At 39.4% G+C, this 19484-nt stretch overlaps 1 protein-coding gene across 2 annotated transcripts in view; it reads right to left on the bottom strand.

Moving 5' to 3' along the window:
• Positions 1–19484, bottom strand: part of LOC122795620 (CD109 antigen-like) — a 647366-nt gene that overhangs the window by 360327 nt on the left and 267555 nt on the right. For both annotated transcript variants that reach the window (XM_044063888.1, XM_044063895.1), the window contains one exon: positions 2274–2342. In XM_044063888.1, the coding sequence (XP_043919823.1) occupies positions 2274–2342 (69 nt within the window). The remainder of the gene's footprint in view (positions 1–2273; positions 2343–19484) is intronic.

Below are 19484 nucleotides of genomic sequence, written 5' to 3'. Positions count from 1 at the left end.
GTTCACTTTGATTTATCAGTTGGGAATGTTGCTGTTTCTAATGTCACCTCTGCTGACAATGTTGTTGTTCCCCCATGTACTTTACCTCTGGGTGATGTTATCAGAAGGAAGGTATACCCCATTAGAGCTCAGGATGGTAATACTGGTCAGAGAGCTGATAGGAATACTAGCTCTATTACCTTCCCTTTACCCATAGGTCAAGTGAGGCACCCATACAGGAGTAAATCCAGAACCAGAAGGACAACCAGGAGGAAATTGCCTATAGAACCCAGTGCTACCCAGTCACTGAAGAAAATGTGGAAAAGAATACAGACATGATTGTATGGAACATCTCTATTAGAATATTGACTGTGGATGAGATTAATGTGGTCCAAAGGGGACTTTCTTTTATTCCAGCCCAGTGCAGCCATTTAGCTGATGCAATTATAGAAAACTGTTTTTGAGAAATTTATGTTTGAAGACAGTTTGGTAGTTTGTCAACTGATGTAAATAATTGTAGTTATAAGAAACCAAGTGTATATATTCCTAGCATGCACCCTTTGGTTAATGCTTTTGTAAGTTGGTGGAGAATGACTTGCATGCCTTGAATATTGATAAGGAACCCTTTTTACTTACGAATAAGAACTCTAATTTGAACTATACTGAGTGGTTTGCCTTAACTAATTTACAAAATGATAACATGATAGTTATTAGACCGGCTGACAAAGGAGGCTCGATTGTTATTATGGACAAGGTGTTTTACCTTGAATCAATGAAATATATGTTGCAAGATATTAATTTTTATGAGATTATTGATGTTAGTTTCATAAATGCTTTGAAGTTAAGTATTCGTAGAGCCTTGGATGTTGTCTTAGTACCAGAATTATAAATTTAGATTTGTTTAATTAATTTTTAGTCAAAAATCCACTTATTCCTGTTATATAAGGTCTCCCTAAGATCCATAAGGATGGTTTGAACCCTCCCAAGAGGCCCATCATTACAGGCCATAATTGGTGCACAGAACTGTTTTCTCTATTTGTTGAGAAGAAGTTGCACCCTATTTTGGATACTAAAACATACCTCTTGTGGGATTCTTAGCATTTCCTAGGTGATTTGTATAATTATACTACTGGCTTACCATTATTAGATTATTGTTTGGATATGGTGGACGTTCAGTCTTTATTTATGGTGATCCCAAATGATTTTGGTTTGGACTGTATGAAGCACTACTTGTTCAAATATAGTAGTTATGATGATGCATTTATTGACTTATTATGCTTTTGTACAGAGATTATTTTAGATAATAATGTTTTTATGTTTGATGGCTCTTTTTATTTGCAGAAACATGGTGTAGCCATGGGCACGTCTAGTGCCAACAGCTACGCAAATATGGTTATGGCCATGTGGGAGGAGGATTGTATGATATGTACACCTGTTTTTAAGACATATGCCCTCTTCTATAGGCGTTTCATTGACGGTTTATTTTTTCTATGGGTAGGTAGTGAATCTGACTTGCAAACCTTCTGTGAATATATTAATGGTGTCACTCCATTTTTGAAATTTACCATGACATCCTCTAGGACTTGAGGTTAGTTTTTTGTATATTACAGTGGGTATGTTGGTAGATGGTAGACTAGATACTCATGTTTATAGAAAGTCATGCTATAAGAATACCTTTCTACGTATGCGTAGCATGCACCCCAAGCATGTCTTTAGAAACAAAACAGCTATCACTATACAAGTTTCCATTTCATATTTGGAGGGTAAACAAGAGGAAGAACTAAACAAAGGCAACCTCATAATGAGGTGGTATGATCTTGAGGTAGCAGGTATAATCTCGGGTAATATTTTACAACCATTAGTAAATTCTTTCAACATCTAACAAATGTTTTCTATTATTTCTCCAAGCTGGTACATTCCTTACTTCAACTACTTGCAAGATACGTTTAGTCAGTTCAAGAATTTTGCTGCAGCAACATACACTTTCAGAAAATAATTACCAGCTATACATTATATCATACTTTCCATATATATTCACTTATTTATTTTTATGATCACACACATGCCTAAATGATTGTGTTTCTCTTCAATTACTCATTTCTATTTTTTTTTGTTTTTGGTTTTTTTGGGGGGTTTTTTGTGCAAGATAACCAACCCTGTAATGTTTACTGGTAAAAAACACAGCTATTATTTTAAGTCAACATAAGAGAATGTAATGCTTAATGAACATTACATGCGGAAGGCATGATAATCTAAACTTAGTATTTTTTCCTGTGGTTTAAAATAATGCATACCTTGCTGGTGAAAGGATTATTTATATCAGTAAATGGAGTTGAGTTGTATCCCATCAATGCATTTATTACCTATAAAAATTAAAAACAGAGCAAGTGTTACATTTAGAACATAGATTTCTATAGATTTTTATAAACAAGGACATCTACATATGCACTTGAAAGACTGAAGAAATTTAGGAAAAAAACTTGAGTCATGCTTTTTAATGTTTAATTTGACTTCTGAGTCTGCATTTGCATTCATTAGTCTTAAAAACATTTGAATCAATTTTGTACAAAGGCTTGTGTTTGCAGCTTTGTGGCACTATGAATGTGTTGTATACATCACCACTTAACATCATTAGTATATCATTCACTCAAACACAGACTAAACTCCTTCTGTTTTTTTAAATGTATTCCTTTAAGGTAGTTGTTCTTATCCTTGCAAACATATCTTCGTTCAATCACTGCACAAGTAACAACAGTTATGTGATGATATTAATTGCAGCAAATGGTTTAAAATATTGACAGTATTATAAATGAAAAAAAAAATCAACCAAATAATCAACTGAGATCAAAAAAAATATCACTAAGCACTACACAAAGATGGATATTATTATGATATCATAATTATTTCAGTTTATTATGATAAAACATTTCAATAGAACTCTCATTATTATACGAATTCTGAGATAAGATCTACAGGCTAAAGTAGAATCTGTATGTGCAGATTATTTATTTAAAGTAATCCAACATGACAAACCAGAAACAAAATGACATATTAACAACTGATACATGTCTCATTATCCACTAGGAAGAACACAACTCCGTAAGTCAAAAATATCACTTCAGAAGAAAACTTGCAAGAAATGTATATTTCAAAAAAAATAAACATGCACTTTTGTGGGACACACTTTTTCACAGCACAGCTGCCTAACTGAAATTCTGAAGGTACTGCACCGACAAATATATATTTGTTGTAGGCATGCTATAGAGCAGCGATGCATTTATGAGGACAGCAAGCCAAACTCATTGTCCTAATAATAATACCTGGCAGAAGTAATGCATATGTCTGAAAAAGTTTCAAAAGAGACAGTAGTGTCAGTCCAAAAAAATTAGTGGAAGGTGTGATGTGGGCATTCCACCATTTCCAACCAAAATGTCATGACCCACCACTGGACCAGTAATCAAGGAGCATCAGTCCTCACCACTGGTACCTGTGGGGGACGTTCATTGGGATGATGATAATTGCACACACACAGTATTTCCAGATGCAGCTCTCTGCATCAAGTGCAGTTTCCCTTAGGAGCACACAGAGACCACAGTCAGTCTGGAGCTGGTTTCACCCTCTTCCTCCAGATCCCCAGTAAGACTCCCCACTGGCACAGCTATAGAGTTGAGTCCTAAGCCAGGGTTCCAAGCCAAGTCTTCAACACTCCTTCTAGTGCTTTGTGTCCCTGCCCAAGTAGCTGACACACACATTCTTGGAGATTTATTTTTACATACATACATACATACATACACAATGATACACACAGATACACACACACACACACACACACACACACACACACACACACACACACACACACACACACACACACACACACACAGGAAAGGCTGGAACAGGTTAACTAGCTATGGCCCCTTCTGCCCACACAATAAGGTAGTTATCACTGCCACCAGAAGCCCTTATCAGCTATGTTAAGGCCCTTAACAAAGCATGACCAATTTTACTGTGTTATATTAATATTAATACAAATGGTAGTTTGACCAAGAGCAAGGCTACTAGGAGTGGCCCACACAGTTTCACCAAATAAATATGCAAGTACTCTCAGAACTTAAATATCTCCACACAGATCAGCCACAATGAAAGCTTTAAATATATTTAATTATAAATAAAAGAAAAAGACAATGCTAAGTATATATTCACAGTGACATTACAGTTCAAAACCACAGGAAATATTTAAAATAACATTGCATTACAGGCTCACACAAATAAAGAAAAATATCTAAACTAAGCTTTACTATATTCCTGACTTATCTAAGAGAATTGTTATAACCTAAGAATGTACTAACAGAGCAAAGCAGATGTGGTGAATGGATCTTCCAGTTGTTGTCAGGTCTAAGACAGAATACAAAATGCTCTGTCTCACTAAGAGACTTCTCAAAATAATATCTCAAATATTACTGCTGGGATAGCTTGCAGAATGGCATCACTTCTTGTCATCTGACTCCTAGTTCCCAGGAGAAAACCCCACTGCTGGAAGCTGGCAGTATTTAGAATCTACCTGTAAAAATGCATAGACCTCAGATCTTTGACAGATGCTGGAAATCATAAAACAATTACATTCCTTCGTTCTTTCAACACTAGTAATTAGTTCAACTTAAAGACAATACAGAAAGCTCCCTAGTACAGACTTTTTGTCTCTGGCTGCATTGAAAACTGAAAGATACCATCTTTTATTTTGTAGCCTATAAAGTAATTTAATTTCAGCTATTTTTCTGATGTTTGCTGGACTGAAGTTAACCCTCCAGTTTCCTCTGTTAACATATGCATTTAAACAGTTACAATAGTGCATGTGCATTTCTGTTCTCTTCCAGTAGGGCACACTGTGGATACATTTTAAACATAAACACTTTATAGAATACCTTTTCAACACATGTCTGTACAAACCAGTTTGATATACACATGAAATACAGTTCAGCTACAGTTGTCACATAAGCATTTTATATAAATCATGTTGGTATTCACAAATGACATATAATTATTTACAGCATTCCAGATAGCTGTGCTAGCAGTATCTCCTTTCATTACAGAAGGCATTACAAATCACTGCACAGATATTAGGCTCACACATTCATTATATCCCCCAAGCACCCTAACAGCTATCCACTGTATTTTTCTGTTGCATTTATTTACTCCAATTGCAGCTACATTCATTACGCTAACCCATAAATCATATGCTAATTGCATCATATGTTGTGACACCCTTGCCCTGGCCCAGCAATCAAGGAGTCTCAATTCTCACCACTAACACCAGAGAGGGCATGTCATATATGAGGAAAGGATAACAAATACACACAGTAAAGTGCAATTTCCCTTAAGAGCACACAGAGATCACAGTCAGTCTGGGGCTGGTTGCTCCCTTGCTCTCCAGGTCCCCAATAAGACTCCACACTGGCACAGCTATAGGGTCCAGATCTCAGCCTAGCTGGGCAAACTCTCTGTCCAATCAGTGCTTTGTGTCCCTGTCCAAGTAGCTGACACATACACTTGCACTTTGGGAAGAGGTTATACAACCACACAGACACTTCTGGGGAAGGCTGGCACAGGTTCTCCAGCTGTGCTCCTTTTATCCAGACTATAAGGTAATACCACTGGCCACCACCCAGCTAATATTTATCAGTTACTCAAAGGCCCTTAAAAGGGTGTCCAATTATTATTGTGCAATATTATTATCCAATTGGTAGTATAGTCCAGGGCTAAAGCTATTAGAGTGGCCATGTACAGTTTTACCAAAGGCACGCAAGTACTCTTAAGAGCTTAAATTATTTCAAAACAAACCAGCCACAGTTAAAAGGTTTTAAAATATTTAATAATAAATAATTAAAACCACAAGACAATACTTTCTACTACACAGAGCTAGTCAAGTGTTCAGAGATCACACAGAAATACTTAAAATAAATCAGTAGTACAGTTCCGACATCACAGAAAAACACTTAGTCTAAACTTTATAGTTCCTAGCTAATCTAAAAGAAAACACAAGTCTAAGATAACTTACATAAGACAACAGGCAGTGCTGAGAGTTGGATGTTCACGACAATACATAATAATCTCTGGTTCTCTCTGTTTAAATTGCTATTGCAGTTCTGATAAACATTACATCATAATTTTACACTTTCCTGGTGTTCCCAGGCTACACATTAACTACATTTACATTCTTAACATCTCTCCTTTTGTTACCTTGCAGGTGGTCAGGAGCAGAGCAATAAAAATACATTTGCATGTTTAAATCTAGCAATTTAACTCTTGGTTAAAACAATAGAAAGAATTTCTTCATCTAGACTTTTCGGCACCACCGTCCACTTCAAAGGGTCACTACAGGCTTTACTTTGGTCAGTTGAGTACACTGTTGTCACATTTATTTCCAGTTCCACATGTAGCAATATTTCTTTACATTTAAGACAACAAGCCTGTAGTTTACATTCATATTTACAAATTATAGAATTATCTATAAAATTCTATCTGGCTAGGCTGGCAGACTTCACCCATTTCTACCAGTCTTCACCCCCCCCCCCGAGAACTCAAGTTAATTTTTCAAGTGACCCTTGAGAAACACCACTTGAGAGGGTCAGATCTATCTGAGTATACCTACCCCATTCCCTGTCTTGAGAGCCCATGTGCATTGGCATTGCTACTCCCACTGCTTTGCCGCACTGACATATCATATGCTTGCAACACTAGGCTCCATCTTAGCAACTTGGCATTTTGCTGGCTGGCTCTGTTTAACCATGTTAGGGGGTTGTGATCTGTCATAATAATGAATTTTCTTCAATATAGATAAGGCTGAAGTTTCTGCAGTGCCCACACTATGACTAGGCATTCCTTTACTATGGCTGCATAGCATTCCTTCCCGGGATGGAGCCTATGACTGAGATAAATCACTGGCTGCTCTTCTCCCTCTGAAGAAATCTGGCTAAGTACAGCACCACCCCATGGTTTGAAGCATCCACCTGCACAACAAATTATTTGCTGTAATCTGGATTGGCTAACACAAGGGGTCCTCCCAAAGCTTCTTTAAGCTTCTGGAATGCCTGCTCACATGTTGGGGTCCACACTACCTTATCTGGCCTGTTCTTCCTTGTCAGATCTGTGAGGGGAACAGCTATAGTACTATAACTGGGGACAAACATTCTGTAGTACCCGGCTGTCCCTAAAAATGCCCTCACCTGCTTTTTAGTTATAGGTGCAGGCCACCCCCTGAATGGCTTCCACTTTGGCTGGTTCTGGCCTTATCTTACCACTCCTCATTCTATGTCCTAGGTAGGAGACCTCTGCTATACCCATCTAACATTTGCTTGGCTAATGGTAAGCCCTGCCCTCTGTAGTTTGCCCAGTACTTCCCTGACATGTTGAATGTGCTCTTGCCAGGAATGGCTGTAGATGGCAATATCATCTAGGTAAGCAAGGGCAAACCCTCCTGCTCCTGCTAGGATATGATCTACCAGCTTCTGGAAAGTCTCTGGGGCATTTGTCATCCCAAAGGGCATCTTTGTAAACTCATACAAGCCAAAAGGAGTCACAAAGGCTGGCTTCGCTCTAGCACTGGGAGTCAAGGGCACGTGCCAGTAAGCATTGGTAAGATCAATGGTTGTAATATAGTTAGCCCCAGCCAGCTGCTCTGGGGCTTCATTTGTCCTAGGCATGGGTAAGCATCTGACTCTGTGTGACTATTTAATTTCCTGTAGTCCACACAGAACCTGGTGCTGCTATTCTTCTTTGGCACCAGCACTACTGGGGAGGCCCAGGGACTGTTTGACTGAATCACCCCTAGTTCCAACATCTCCTGTACCTCTTCCCTCAGGGTCTGTCTGACTCTCTCAGGCACCCTATAAGGGGCCTGCCTAACAGGCCTTTGGGGTCCTGTATCCACCTGGTGCTGTACCAGGTGGGTGCACTCTGGTTTCCCAGTGAACATATCCCCAAATCCCTGCAACACTGCTCTGATTTCTCGAACCTGGGTAGGAGATAGCTGCTGGGACATCGATACCCCTTCCACTGAGGTGTCAGCCCGAGCCTCACTGAGGAGCTCAGTCCCCAAATCTCCCTCAAACTCCTCCTGCAATCCAAATGCTCAGCACAAGGGCCTCCCTATCATGGTAAGGTTTCATCATGTTAATATGGTACAATTTGTGCCCCTGCCTTCTGCCTAGCAGTTCCACCATGTAGTTAATATCACTTGCCTTTCTTGCCACCTTGTAGGGTCCCTCCCAAGCTGCTTGCAGTTTGTTGTGTCTGACAGGAATGAGAACCATTATCTGCTGCCCCACAGCATACTCTGTAGCTCGAGCATCCCTGTCATACCACACCTTTTTCTGTTCTTCTTCTGCCAGGTTCTCCTGGGCCAAGCCCATGAGTTCCCTGAACCTTGTCCTGAGGTTTAGGACATATGCCACAACAGAGTCCTTTTGAGATTCACACTCACCTTCCCATTCATCTTGAATTAATTCTAGAGGTCCCCTCACACAATGCCAATACAGCAACTCAAAGGGTGAAAAACCTGTGGATTCCTGGGGAACCTCTCTGTTAGCAAACAACAGATGGGGCAAATATTTGTCCAGCACCCTTTTAAACTGATCTGCAAATACCCATAGCATGGACTTGATTGTAGAGTTTAACCTCTCAACAAGACCATTAGTCTGGGGATGGTAGGGGGTGGTCTTCATGTGCTTCACCCCACAGGACTTCCACAGACAAGCCAGCAGGTCTGACATGAAATCTGCACCTCTGTCAGCCAGTATTTCTTTTGGGAAACCTACCCTGCTGAAAAGCATTTGCCACCTTCTCTGCCTTAATGGAGGACAAAGCCACTGCCTCAGGGTATCATGTAGCATAATCCATTACCACTAGGTATACTTTTTCCCTGCAGAACTTAGGGTACTCAGAGGACCCACAATATCCATAGCTACCCTCTGAAATGGCTCCTCAATCACAGGCAAAGGCATCAAAGGAGCTCTCACCTTGTCTCCTGCCTTGCCTACCTTTTGGCACTGCTCACAGTTCCTGCAGTATCCCGTAACATCTCTGGAAATTCCAGGCCAAATAGAAGTTCTGCATAATATACCTCTTTGTACGTTTTATGCCCATATGACCTGCAAAGGGAGTATCATGGGCTATGGCTAGAAGCACCAGACAGTGGGATCTAGGGACTACCAACTGCTGTACTCTCTCACCTTCTAGCCCTCCCTCAGGGGTCCACTCTCTTTATAGTAACCCTTTGTCCCAGTATACAGATTCCCCCTTTCCTTGAGAATCAGGTGCATCCCTAGCTACCTGCTTCAGGCCTTGCAATGTAGGGTCTGAGAGCTGAGCCTGTCTCAACTGTCTCCTTGTAACCCTTCCCAGCTCCCCTTCAACAGGAAGTCTGGCATCCTCTGTCAGTGGTGCCTCGCTGTCAGCCAGGGTACTACTACTCACCTCTACCTTTGCAGTCACTCTGTCCAAGGCACCATCAATAACCACACGCAGCTGTGGCTCACATTCAGTCTCATTGCTATAGGGTAGCTTCCTCCCTGAAGTAACCACCTCACCAGTCCTGGCTGCAAGCATGCAGTCTGTCTGGGTCTCCCCAAGGCTACCAGACTTACCTGCTTGTCTTCAAGCCTGACTGCATGTAACTGCACAAGCACAGGGTACTGCACTATCAAAATCATTCCCTATCAGGACATCTGCAGGTATATCCTCAAATACACCTACTTGCTGGCTCCCTCACCTTTGGTTCCCCACCTTGCCTCAATGGACACCTGTATGCCACATGGCCCCACTGGTTGCATTCAAAACATTTAACCCTAGCTCCTGGATGTGTACCTGGACTAGTGGCTTCCCCTGCTACTGGCAGATTCTGTTGTGGCAGTCCGTGCTGCCCACCATGGGTTCCTTTAGACCCATGAGCAGTACTGTGGGTCCCTTTCCTGTGCAGGGCTGCCCTGCCTGTCAGGTATAGGCTCCCTTCTTCCCCAACTCATCTGAAGTAGCACATTGTCTACCAGCTAACCAGATCCTCATGTCCTCAGACAAAGTGCTAAGGGCTTGTTCCCTCACCAAAAGGTCTGCCAGCCCTTCAAAAGTGGTGACATGACATCCACTCACCCATCTATGGAAATAAGTGCTCAGTTTAGCAACATATTCACAAACACTTTCATCTGCCTTGCATCTATGCTCACAAAACTTTTTCAAGTGTTAGCTTTAACAGTTCTAAAAGACTATTTTTTACAGCAATATAATCAAAACATGCAATGTCAGACATTTTGGACAGAACAGTTACAGCTTTACCATGGAGTAAGGGGGTCAGGAACCATACCCAGAGCCCTTGGTCAACTTCATACTGTTTACATACCCTCTCAAACATATGAATGAAACTATCAAAATGATCCCCCCTCTTTAAACTGTGGAAGAAATTTACTGACCTTTTGTGCTTCTGGGGTCCAGTTACTCCCTTCCCCATTACCTCTACGACTCTGGCAAAGAGTCAGCATCTCCTTCTCATGCTGCCTCTGCTTCTCTTGTTCCTCAACTTGCAGACATAACAGTTTCTCATTCTCCTCAGCCTGCAAATGTTGCAGTCTCTCATTTGCTTCTAATTCCACATGCCTGGCCTCCAACTCAAGACTCTTTAGCTCCAGCTGGATTTTTAAGTCCACTGCAGAAAGGTTGAGCTGTCCATTCTCCAAGGGTATTATATCTTCACTGCCAGTCTGATTGTCCTCCTGGTTGCTGCTTTCTGCAATCAGGTCTGCCTTAGTCAGGTTTTCATGCACCAGTCCCCTAGCCTGGCACATCTCCGCCAACTGGCTCCTTGTCAGCTTTCTATACTCCTCTGCTAACATGCTGCCTGCTCACCCTGACTAAGTAGAGAAAAGAAATAAAATAATTGTGATCTGAACTCTGAGTATTCACTGCATGGCTGTTTTAGAGTACAAAACATCTTCAAAGCTCACTGTACACAAGCTACAGGATTCACTCTACCCACACCACTACAAGCCAGTTAGTATTTGCCAGCTAACTAATATGTGATGTGGATATCCCACTGCTGCCAAACACAAATTTGATGTCCATGCCCTGGCCCAGCAATCAAGGAGCCTCAATCCAATTTAACTCTTGGTTAAAACAATAGAAATAATTTCTTCATCTAGACTTTTTGGCACCACTGTCCACTTCAAAGGGTCACCACTGGCTTTACTTTGGTCAGGAGAGTGCACTGTTGGCACATTTATTTCCAGTTCCACGTGTAATTGTAATTCTTTACATTTAAGACAACAAGCCTGTAGTTTACATTCATATTTACAAATGATACAATTATCTATAAAATTCTATCTGGCTAGGCTGACAGCCTTCACCCATCTCTACCAGTCTTCACACATGTATCCAGAAAATTTATTTCATGGGGTAATCCCTGAAAATATTCCACATCTTAACCAGAAGATCTGCTCATAATACCTTATTCTACTCCAAAAATCAAAAGATTTTACTCTGACAAGATATTAAAATATTCCCTATCTAAAACTTGTTCTAACCTCCCTCCTTTGGACAGATTTCAGGTAACCACATATCATTTTCAGTACATAGTACCAGCATGTTCTAACCTGGGCTTAATAAAGGATGCTTATTAAAAAATAAATATATCCTTGTATCTTGAACAATAAGTTCTCAAAAATAATTTCCCAAATAATCATCCTCCTCTCCATATTGTTAATTGCATGACTTGAGAATAGCTATCTGCACATATGCCCAAATCCTCTGCCTAAACACACTGAAAACAGTGTCCTTTCTGGAAAATCTCTTTCACTGCAATCTTGCACTTGGTACTGTTACAATGCAGGTTGTTGTCTTGTGAAAATTCTGTCATTTTTTTCCAATTTTCTCAATATGTGTATTTTTTTTTTTTTTATTTAATTTATACCTGGGCGATCTCCTTTATGTTACCATTCTCAAATTCATTCTTAAAAGACCCAGTTTGTTATGGTAATCAGACATGTAAACAATGAAATGTCTAGGTCCGAATCTATTCCATTGATAATCTTGAGCCCCTTTGCACCATATTTTGTTCTTACCTTTCTGCCTGTCATTTGCTCTCAGTGAATACCTTCCTGCTTTTATCTATCTTATTATATAGTTTTAGACAACATTGAAATGTCTGAGAAGTTGAACAATTGGTAATATAAGATACACATCTGGTTTTAATGCTTCCTTTTTCCAAGGAAGAAACAACCTTGGAGATAATTAAATTTAAACATATTTTGAAGGTGGTCATGGAATGTGTGGGACCCCCCCCCCCCAATATGTTCACAGAAAAAAACTAAATTGCCTTTGCAAACTCATTGAAGTATCATTATGGTCATTTCAAATATTCTACCTAGCAATTTTGGTCTTTGGTGAGTTTGTCTTCAAATAAACAAAAACGTATAACTGCTTGTTCATTTAACAGTGTTGTCAATTTATTCATCAAAATGCATGTATTCACTAAGAATCAACTCCTATACTCTGAGACTTCATGCACACAGTGTAAAATGCAAGGAATTCCTTATGCTTTATGTACTATTCAATTTCCTATTAGTGGTCTGGCAAGGAGAAGCCACATCAAATTCTGCATGATTTTGTCTACAGCAGGCAACAGATAAGCAGCCGTTCTATAATTAACTCTCTCACGTATAAAACAAGCATTTTTATTTACTTCCAATTCACACCCATAGCTCCTTATGGTGCCCAGATCTTTTTTGTTCTTGTTTTTTTTTAACCAAGTGACTAATCAGCTAATAATAGGCAGTGTTAGAAAGTGCAAGCAGTTATTTACAAATGACACTTGTTTTTCTTTCGGCTTTTCCTGGTTAGGGGTCGCCAAAGTGTCCACTAATGATTACCAGTCAATTTTTATGGTGCCGAGGTGCTAGCCCGATGCCCAACCTTGAACGAAGGCACGCCCATTCACGCATGTCTTGCGAATGCCATTCAACCGCGGGAAGGACATTCAGACTCCACACAGAAGGTGCTCCAGCTAAGAATCGAATGGGAGAACCTCTTTTATTAACAAATGACACTAAGATTGTTAATCTAGGATGCCCTGCAGCAAACAAATTAATTAATTTGTCACTTATTCATATTTTCTTCAAAAATGACTGACAAACTGTTGCAAGATATCAGGTAAAACCTTGATAATTGCACTGTAAGTTGCACATCTTTAGAGATATTCAGTGTTATTTATATTGCTAATTATAGAAATTAACCATATGGTTTCATATTTCTGTAAATATCTGTATAAGCATGCGCTCACAGGGGAATTTCTTGTTGTCATATAAAACAATATGTCTGGTTAACAAAAATGTTCCCCCAATATATTTCTAGGCAGTAAAGTTTCCAAGAAATTACAAATTCTTTGTGAATGTTTAACAAAAAAAGATAATTTAGGAGTTGTGTGCATTATAATATAGTATTTGCAGAAAGACAATGAATGTGCAGACTATTCTCACTCTAAAGAATACTTCTTACTGATAACATTGCTATTTGTACAGCTTTAATAGCTTTAATTGTTCACAAAATAATTACATTTGTTTATCTTATGCATTTTAAGTTTATTTTTCAGAAAATGCTCTAGAATGCAAGCTGTATATAGGCTGCTAGAGATGTGACATTCCACACCACGTAGGTGTTATTGTGTTAAAGGGTGCCTCATTGCCCCTAACCCCACTGGGGGTCACTGACTGTACCACACTGCCCTTCTGTAAGCCATGAAATATTGCAGTTTCTAGTGATTCAGTTAATAACCATGTTTCAATTTTGTACCAGCACAGACAAAAAAAAAATATTCTGCCAATGTTAAAGACTTACAGTTATTTCTGTCAAGACAGTTAGATGGCTGATACCATTGTTGATGCTATAATCCAGCATATTTGAAAATGTCTACATGTTAACATCAGTGTTCCTATTAGCAGTAATAATTCATATTGTCTCTTAGATTTCTTCATCTTCCTAGTATACTTTTTATTAACTGTCTCATGTGATAGGTTATTGCTTTGTGCAGTTGTTCTTTCTACTTTTATATTCCATCCAGTCTGTTTAATGTGTTATCCAGACATCTACGTATCTTATCTTTGTGTGTGTGTGTGTGTGTGTGTGTGTGTGTGTGTATATTTATCTATATATATATATATATATATATATATATATATATATATATAGTGTGTGTGTGTCTGTGTGTGTGTGTGTGTGTGTGTGTGTGTGTGTGTGTGTGTGTGTGTGTGTGTGTGTGTGTGTGTGTGTATATATATATATATATATATATATATATATATATATATATATATATATATATATATATATGTATGTATGTATATAAAAACAGGGTCTATATTACATAGTTGAAGTTCTGTAACTTCGACTGACATATCTTCAAACACATATGTCCGAGGTGACGGAACTTCGACTAGCTATAAAAAAGTAAAAACAACTAGAAAAAGAAAATAAAAGGGTATATGCAGGGTGCAAGCCCCCCTGCAGCCCCCACACCCCCCACTCTTTAAATATACCAACTCTAAGGGTGCGCTACAGTGCAGTTAAGGAAATACTGCACTGTAGCGTGACCTCAGAGTTGGTATATTTAAAGAGCAGGGGTGTGGGGGTGCAGGGGGGCTTGCCCTTGCATATACCCTTTTATTTTCTTTTTCTAGTTGTTTTTATTTTTTTATAGCTAGTTGAAGTTCCGTCACCTCGGACATATGTGTTTGAACATATGTCAGTCGAAGTTACGAAACTTCGACTATGTAATATAGACCCTAAAAAACATCTATATTACTTATGTATGTATTAATTATCTATCTTTTTATCTATATCTTTTACATTGACTCCAGCTTAACTGATATAAATTTTTACCTGTTAGCTATGCCTACTTTAGTTAGGATGTTCTCTATGCTGTACTGTCTGAGTGTTTAGTCTGTGTACTTTAGTATGGCTAACAATACATCTAATTGATGGAATCTCATGGATCCATGATTTAATAGTTTAAAAGTTGCACATGGCCATTACCATTTACAAACTTCAAACAGGTACTCCTCACACTTCATTCTTGTTATCGGTACAAATTATATGAAGTTGGTTAAAGGCTATAGCTAGTTTGTTTATCATCTGATCCATATGATTTGGATATATAAGAGTATATATTTCAACAACCTGGGCATTTTCATGTTGGCACATAACAGAGCTTTTTACATCTGAGGTAAGCACTTGTACTTCAATTCAAAAATTTCACAACTAGTTCTGTTCTTCTAGACTGTTATAGGCAGAACCCATGTAAGAAGTGGCTTCCATGTGTTATGATAAAGATTTAACATTTAGATATCTTAGAATTTGCACCCAAAGTGTCTTAAATTACATAAGCAACAGGTATAGTGATCAGATGATATTGCAGGATGCACTGTGAATAACCAGACACAACAGTAAAATTAGGTTAATTTGTGGTTTAAGAAAACAAATTCCTCCTATAGTATAGCAAACTGGTCGTAAGACCTGCTTTGAAGCATAATGTACATTGCTAGAGAACAGGCTCCAAGTATTACTTGAACATAGTTAATTCATGTTGAGCCAGCAAGTGGAGGAAAGGCTACATGTTTTCATCCATATAAAAGCCTCCATAACTGGTGGCCTATGTGTAAAAAGCAAAAATATTTGTCACTTCATCTGCCAGCAGCTCTATGGCCTGAATGCAACAAAGGGATTGTTATGCTATATTTAGGTTGTGTGGAATCAGAAATTTCTGATGTAGGATGAGAATACAGACAGAATTTATGAAAATTTCTATCCATAAAGTTGCAGTCATTCCCTTATATTAGTTTACCATAAGCCACTTGCAAGCAACACCATTATTAGGTTTCTGCTTACAAAGTGCTCTAATTTTACATCCTTCTGGAAAAATAGTAAAGTAGACTTTATCATGGATCACTCTGTAATTGAAATACCCGTGGTGGTGGTGCTGCGGTAGCGTTGTCACCTCACAGTAAGACACTGTCCGGTTCGATTCTCAGCTAGAGCGTCTTCTGCGTGGAGACATGCATGAATGGGTGTACCTTCATTGAAGGTTGTGCGTCAGGCCTGGCAAGCCGGCGGACCGGAGTTCCGCTGTGGCGACCCCTAACCCAGAAAAGCTGAAAGACACAAACAAACTCCGTAATTGAAGTACAGTGACCTTGGATTGAGAATAATAAAGTTTGGGGATGTGTGGCTTGATTCCCTACAAAAACATTTTTTACAAACTTTCCTTTGCTTGTGTTTTTTGTAAACCTGATTATATGTAATACAAGTGCCACAGCACTTCACCTCATGCCATATGAACTAGATTAGCTGTGCGTTTGTCTTTTGGGAAACAGTTTCTCAAGAAGACATACTGGACCCTATGCTGATGTTTCAGTATAGTACCATAAATAATTCCCCATTAAAACAGTTTTTGTACGAGGATATTTAAGCAAAGCTATGGCAACAGGATTCTTAGTTTAGATATCCTTACAGTTCACTACTGGTATTCCAAGATCAGACAACAAACGTTAGATGGTGCTCTATAATATTAAATGGGAAAATTTTGTTTAATCCAGTTTTGTTGTCAAATGTATATGTCCTGTGCTGGTCTAGTTAATCATATTAATTCTCTGATGTATGTTATTGAGCATTTCTAACCATCATTTGTAAATTGCTGGAGTTTAGAATTTTTGTGTTAGATGTTACCTTAGATATGGACATGGATATGGATGGGCACATCTATTCAGCTTATTCTTAGATGTGTAAAGCAATACCTGAACAAGCTAAAGCTTCAGATTTTATCAACCCTTGTAAATGAGGTTTGTAGCAAACCAATTTGTCCAGGGACATCTTCAGTAGGAGGTTAGATAAATACATTAGTGGGAGTTAAGAGGGTAGGGAAGATGAAAGGGTTAAATGGGAATGAAGAAAGATTTGGAGGAAAAGAGGTAAGAGTAGGGAGGGGCTTCAGTGGTTTTTGCTAGTGTAACTGGGTAGGGTATCACATTTTGGCATGAACTTATTAAGGCAGGTTCTACTTCCAGATGGCCTGTAGGTATTCAGGACATGGGTAGGCCTTAGGGAACAGTGGAGGTATGGTGGTACTGGATGAGTACATTTTTTTTTAAATTAGACTTAATGAATATTGACAATGGTTAGGGAGGAGCAATGGGCTTTCAATGGAACAACAATTTGGGGTATCAACATAGGCATTTATTGGTTTTGAACTGGGCATCATGATGATGTTTTTGAGGTTCATTATTTAATGGGCATCAGGTATCTCCAGAGAAGTGATGTAGAGACACCTGATGCCCATTAAATAATGAACCTCAAAAACATCATCATGACGCCCAGTTCAAAACCAATAAATGCCTATGTTGATACCCCAAATTGTGCGCCTTAGTTTTGTTTTTGATGGTCTATTTGCTTTGTACCTCTCAGGTTGCTTCTCTTTGATTTTGTCTCATGTATTTGTCAGTCCCTCATGCAATCATTGGTTTTCATGGTGTATCACTGACAACCCTCTCCTCTTACCTCCCAACACTCTGACTTGTGAGAGATGCACATATATAGCCAAATTGGAAGCCAAGCATTTTCCAGCCAAGACTGGACTAGCTAGTCAAGAGGAGAAGGTCAACACCTGCACCACACCACATGGAACACATTGCCCTCCAGAACATATACGACCACAACTCACACATAGTAACACAAAACACACACCGACTGTTGCGGAGGCTCTCAATAAAAATCTACCCAAACAACAGAGATCTCCGAGGCAGAAACACAACCATCACATCTCAGCACAAACCATGAGATACATAGCCCACACAAACAGTGTGCCACTCAACCAAAGCCCCGAAGGCAAAACAGCTTACCCAATACACTAATCATAGGTGAATCAATAGTAAGGCACACTGATATTCCACTCACCATGTTAAATAAGGAGAAAGATATGGTCAGCTGTCTGTCAGGTGCCAGGATCCACCACATAATGCATGCACTTAGGACACTCCACAACAGGTACAAATATGACTCTGTCATTGTCCATGTTGGTGTGAATGACCTGAGAAGTACCTCCCTGGACTACATGAAAAGAGACATGAAGGAGATCTCGGATCTTGTAGCTCTGGCAGGTATGACCCTAGCCCTGAGTAGCATCCTACCATCACCCAGAATGATACCACAGTATAAGCATTAAATTATTGACTTTAACAATTGGTTTTGGTGTCATTCTAAGGGGCTCCAGTATCTGTCTGCCTGGGATGATATGATCGACAGACCTCGATGCTTTGCTAGAAATGGCCTGTACCTATCACCCCTGTGATTCCGGATACTGGCTAAGGCTCTTGCCACCCCTATAGTGCCTTTTTTAGGCAATGCCCTGAAGACAAAATTACCACCATAACAGATACAAGCAAACACAGTCTGAGGGTTATGCTACTCAATGCTAGAAGTCTAAATCTCAAAATGCACTCACTCAAAGCACTCCTTAAAATGGAAAACATCGCAATCTGTGCAGTGACAGAGACCTGGTTCAAGGCTCTGCAGAGCATCCCTGCACTACCAGGCTATACCTCATACCACACTTTTCGGTCCCAAAACCTGGACCAAAGCCTTAAAGGCAGTGGTGTCTCCATATTCATAAAGGATATGCACACCTCCAGACTAGTAGCCCACCATAACACACCAGAGATACCTCAGGTATAACTAACGCTGGGCAAGACTGCAATCCAGGTTGTAGTTTGCTTTAGATCCCCAACCATGTCCCAAGACTACCACTCCACATTCCTAAACACCCTGGAAAATATTAAGGTACAACCCAATACCCTTATACTGGGGGACTTTAACTACCCCTCCATTAACTGGGGAAATGTACCAACACACTAGTTCAACATTTTCTGGAATTTATAAATTCCAATGCCTTGGACCAACCCATTCTTAACCCCAGTAGAATGCAGGCTGGAGTGGATGTGAGATATTACACTTGTATCACTCGTGAATAGGGAGCACCAGTGGGTGACACCAAAGAAGTGTGGTAGAAAACAGAAGATTTCACTGTGACTCATTGTGTGGTGTCATCCTTTTTTACAAATCTTGAGTATATAAAACAAAATAGCCCTTGTTTCTAACCTGGATGTGGATATTAGAATAGTTATTTTATACACAAAGTGTATTTGCAGCATGCTTTCATAGCATTGATTGAGTCTGCTATGTTTACAATGCGTGATAAATGAATAACAAATCACATGAATATTGCTTATGTTATATGTAAGTATAACAAAACACAAGTGTCTTTGTAGTTGACCCTACAGATATCTCTTTTACACCGAAATAAATTGGTTCATTATCTACACATTGCTGGTGAAAGTATGCTATATAGAAAAGGAAAAAAAATAAAGGAAATGTAGTCATTTGCTAAAGACAGCTTTTCATCAGTGCTATATGAAGTGCAT

This window comes from Protopterus annectens, chromosome 1.part0, assembly GCF_019279795.1.
Source record: "Protopterus annectens isolate FY-2018-M chromosome 1.part0, PAN1.0, whole genome shotgun sequence".
In the NCBI taxonomy this organism is placed as follows: Eukaryota; Metazoa; Chordata; order Ceratodontiformes; family Protopteridae; genus Protopterus; species Protopterus annectens.
Note: the sequence above shows the minus strand (reverse complement) of the source record. Positions and strands in the feature narration are given on the sequence as shown.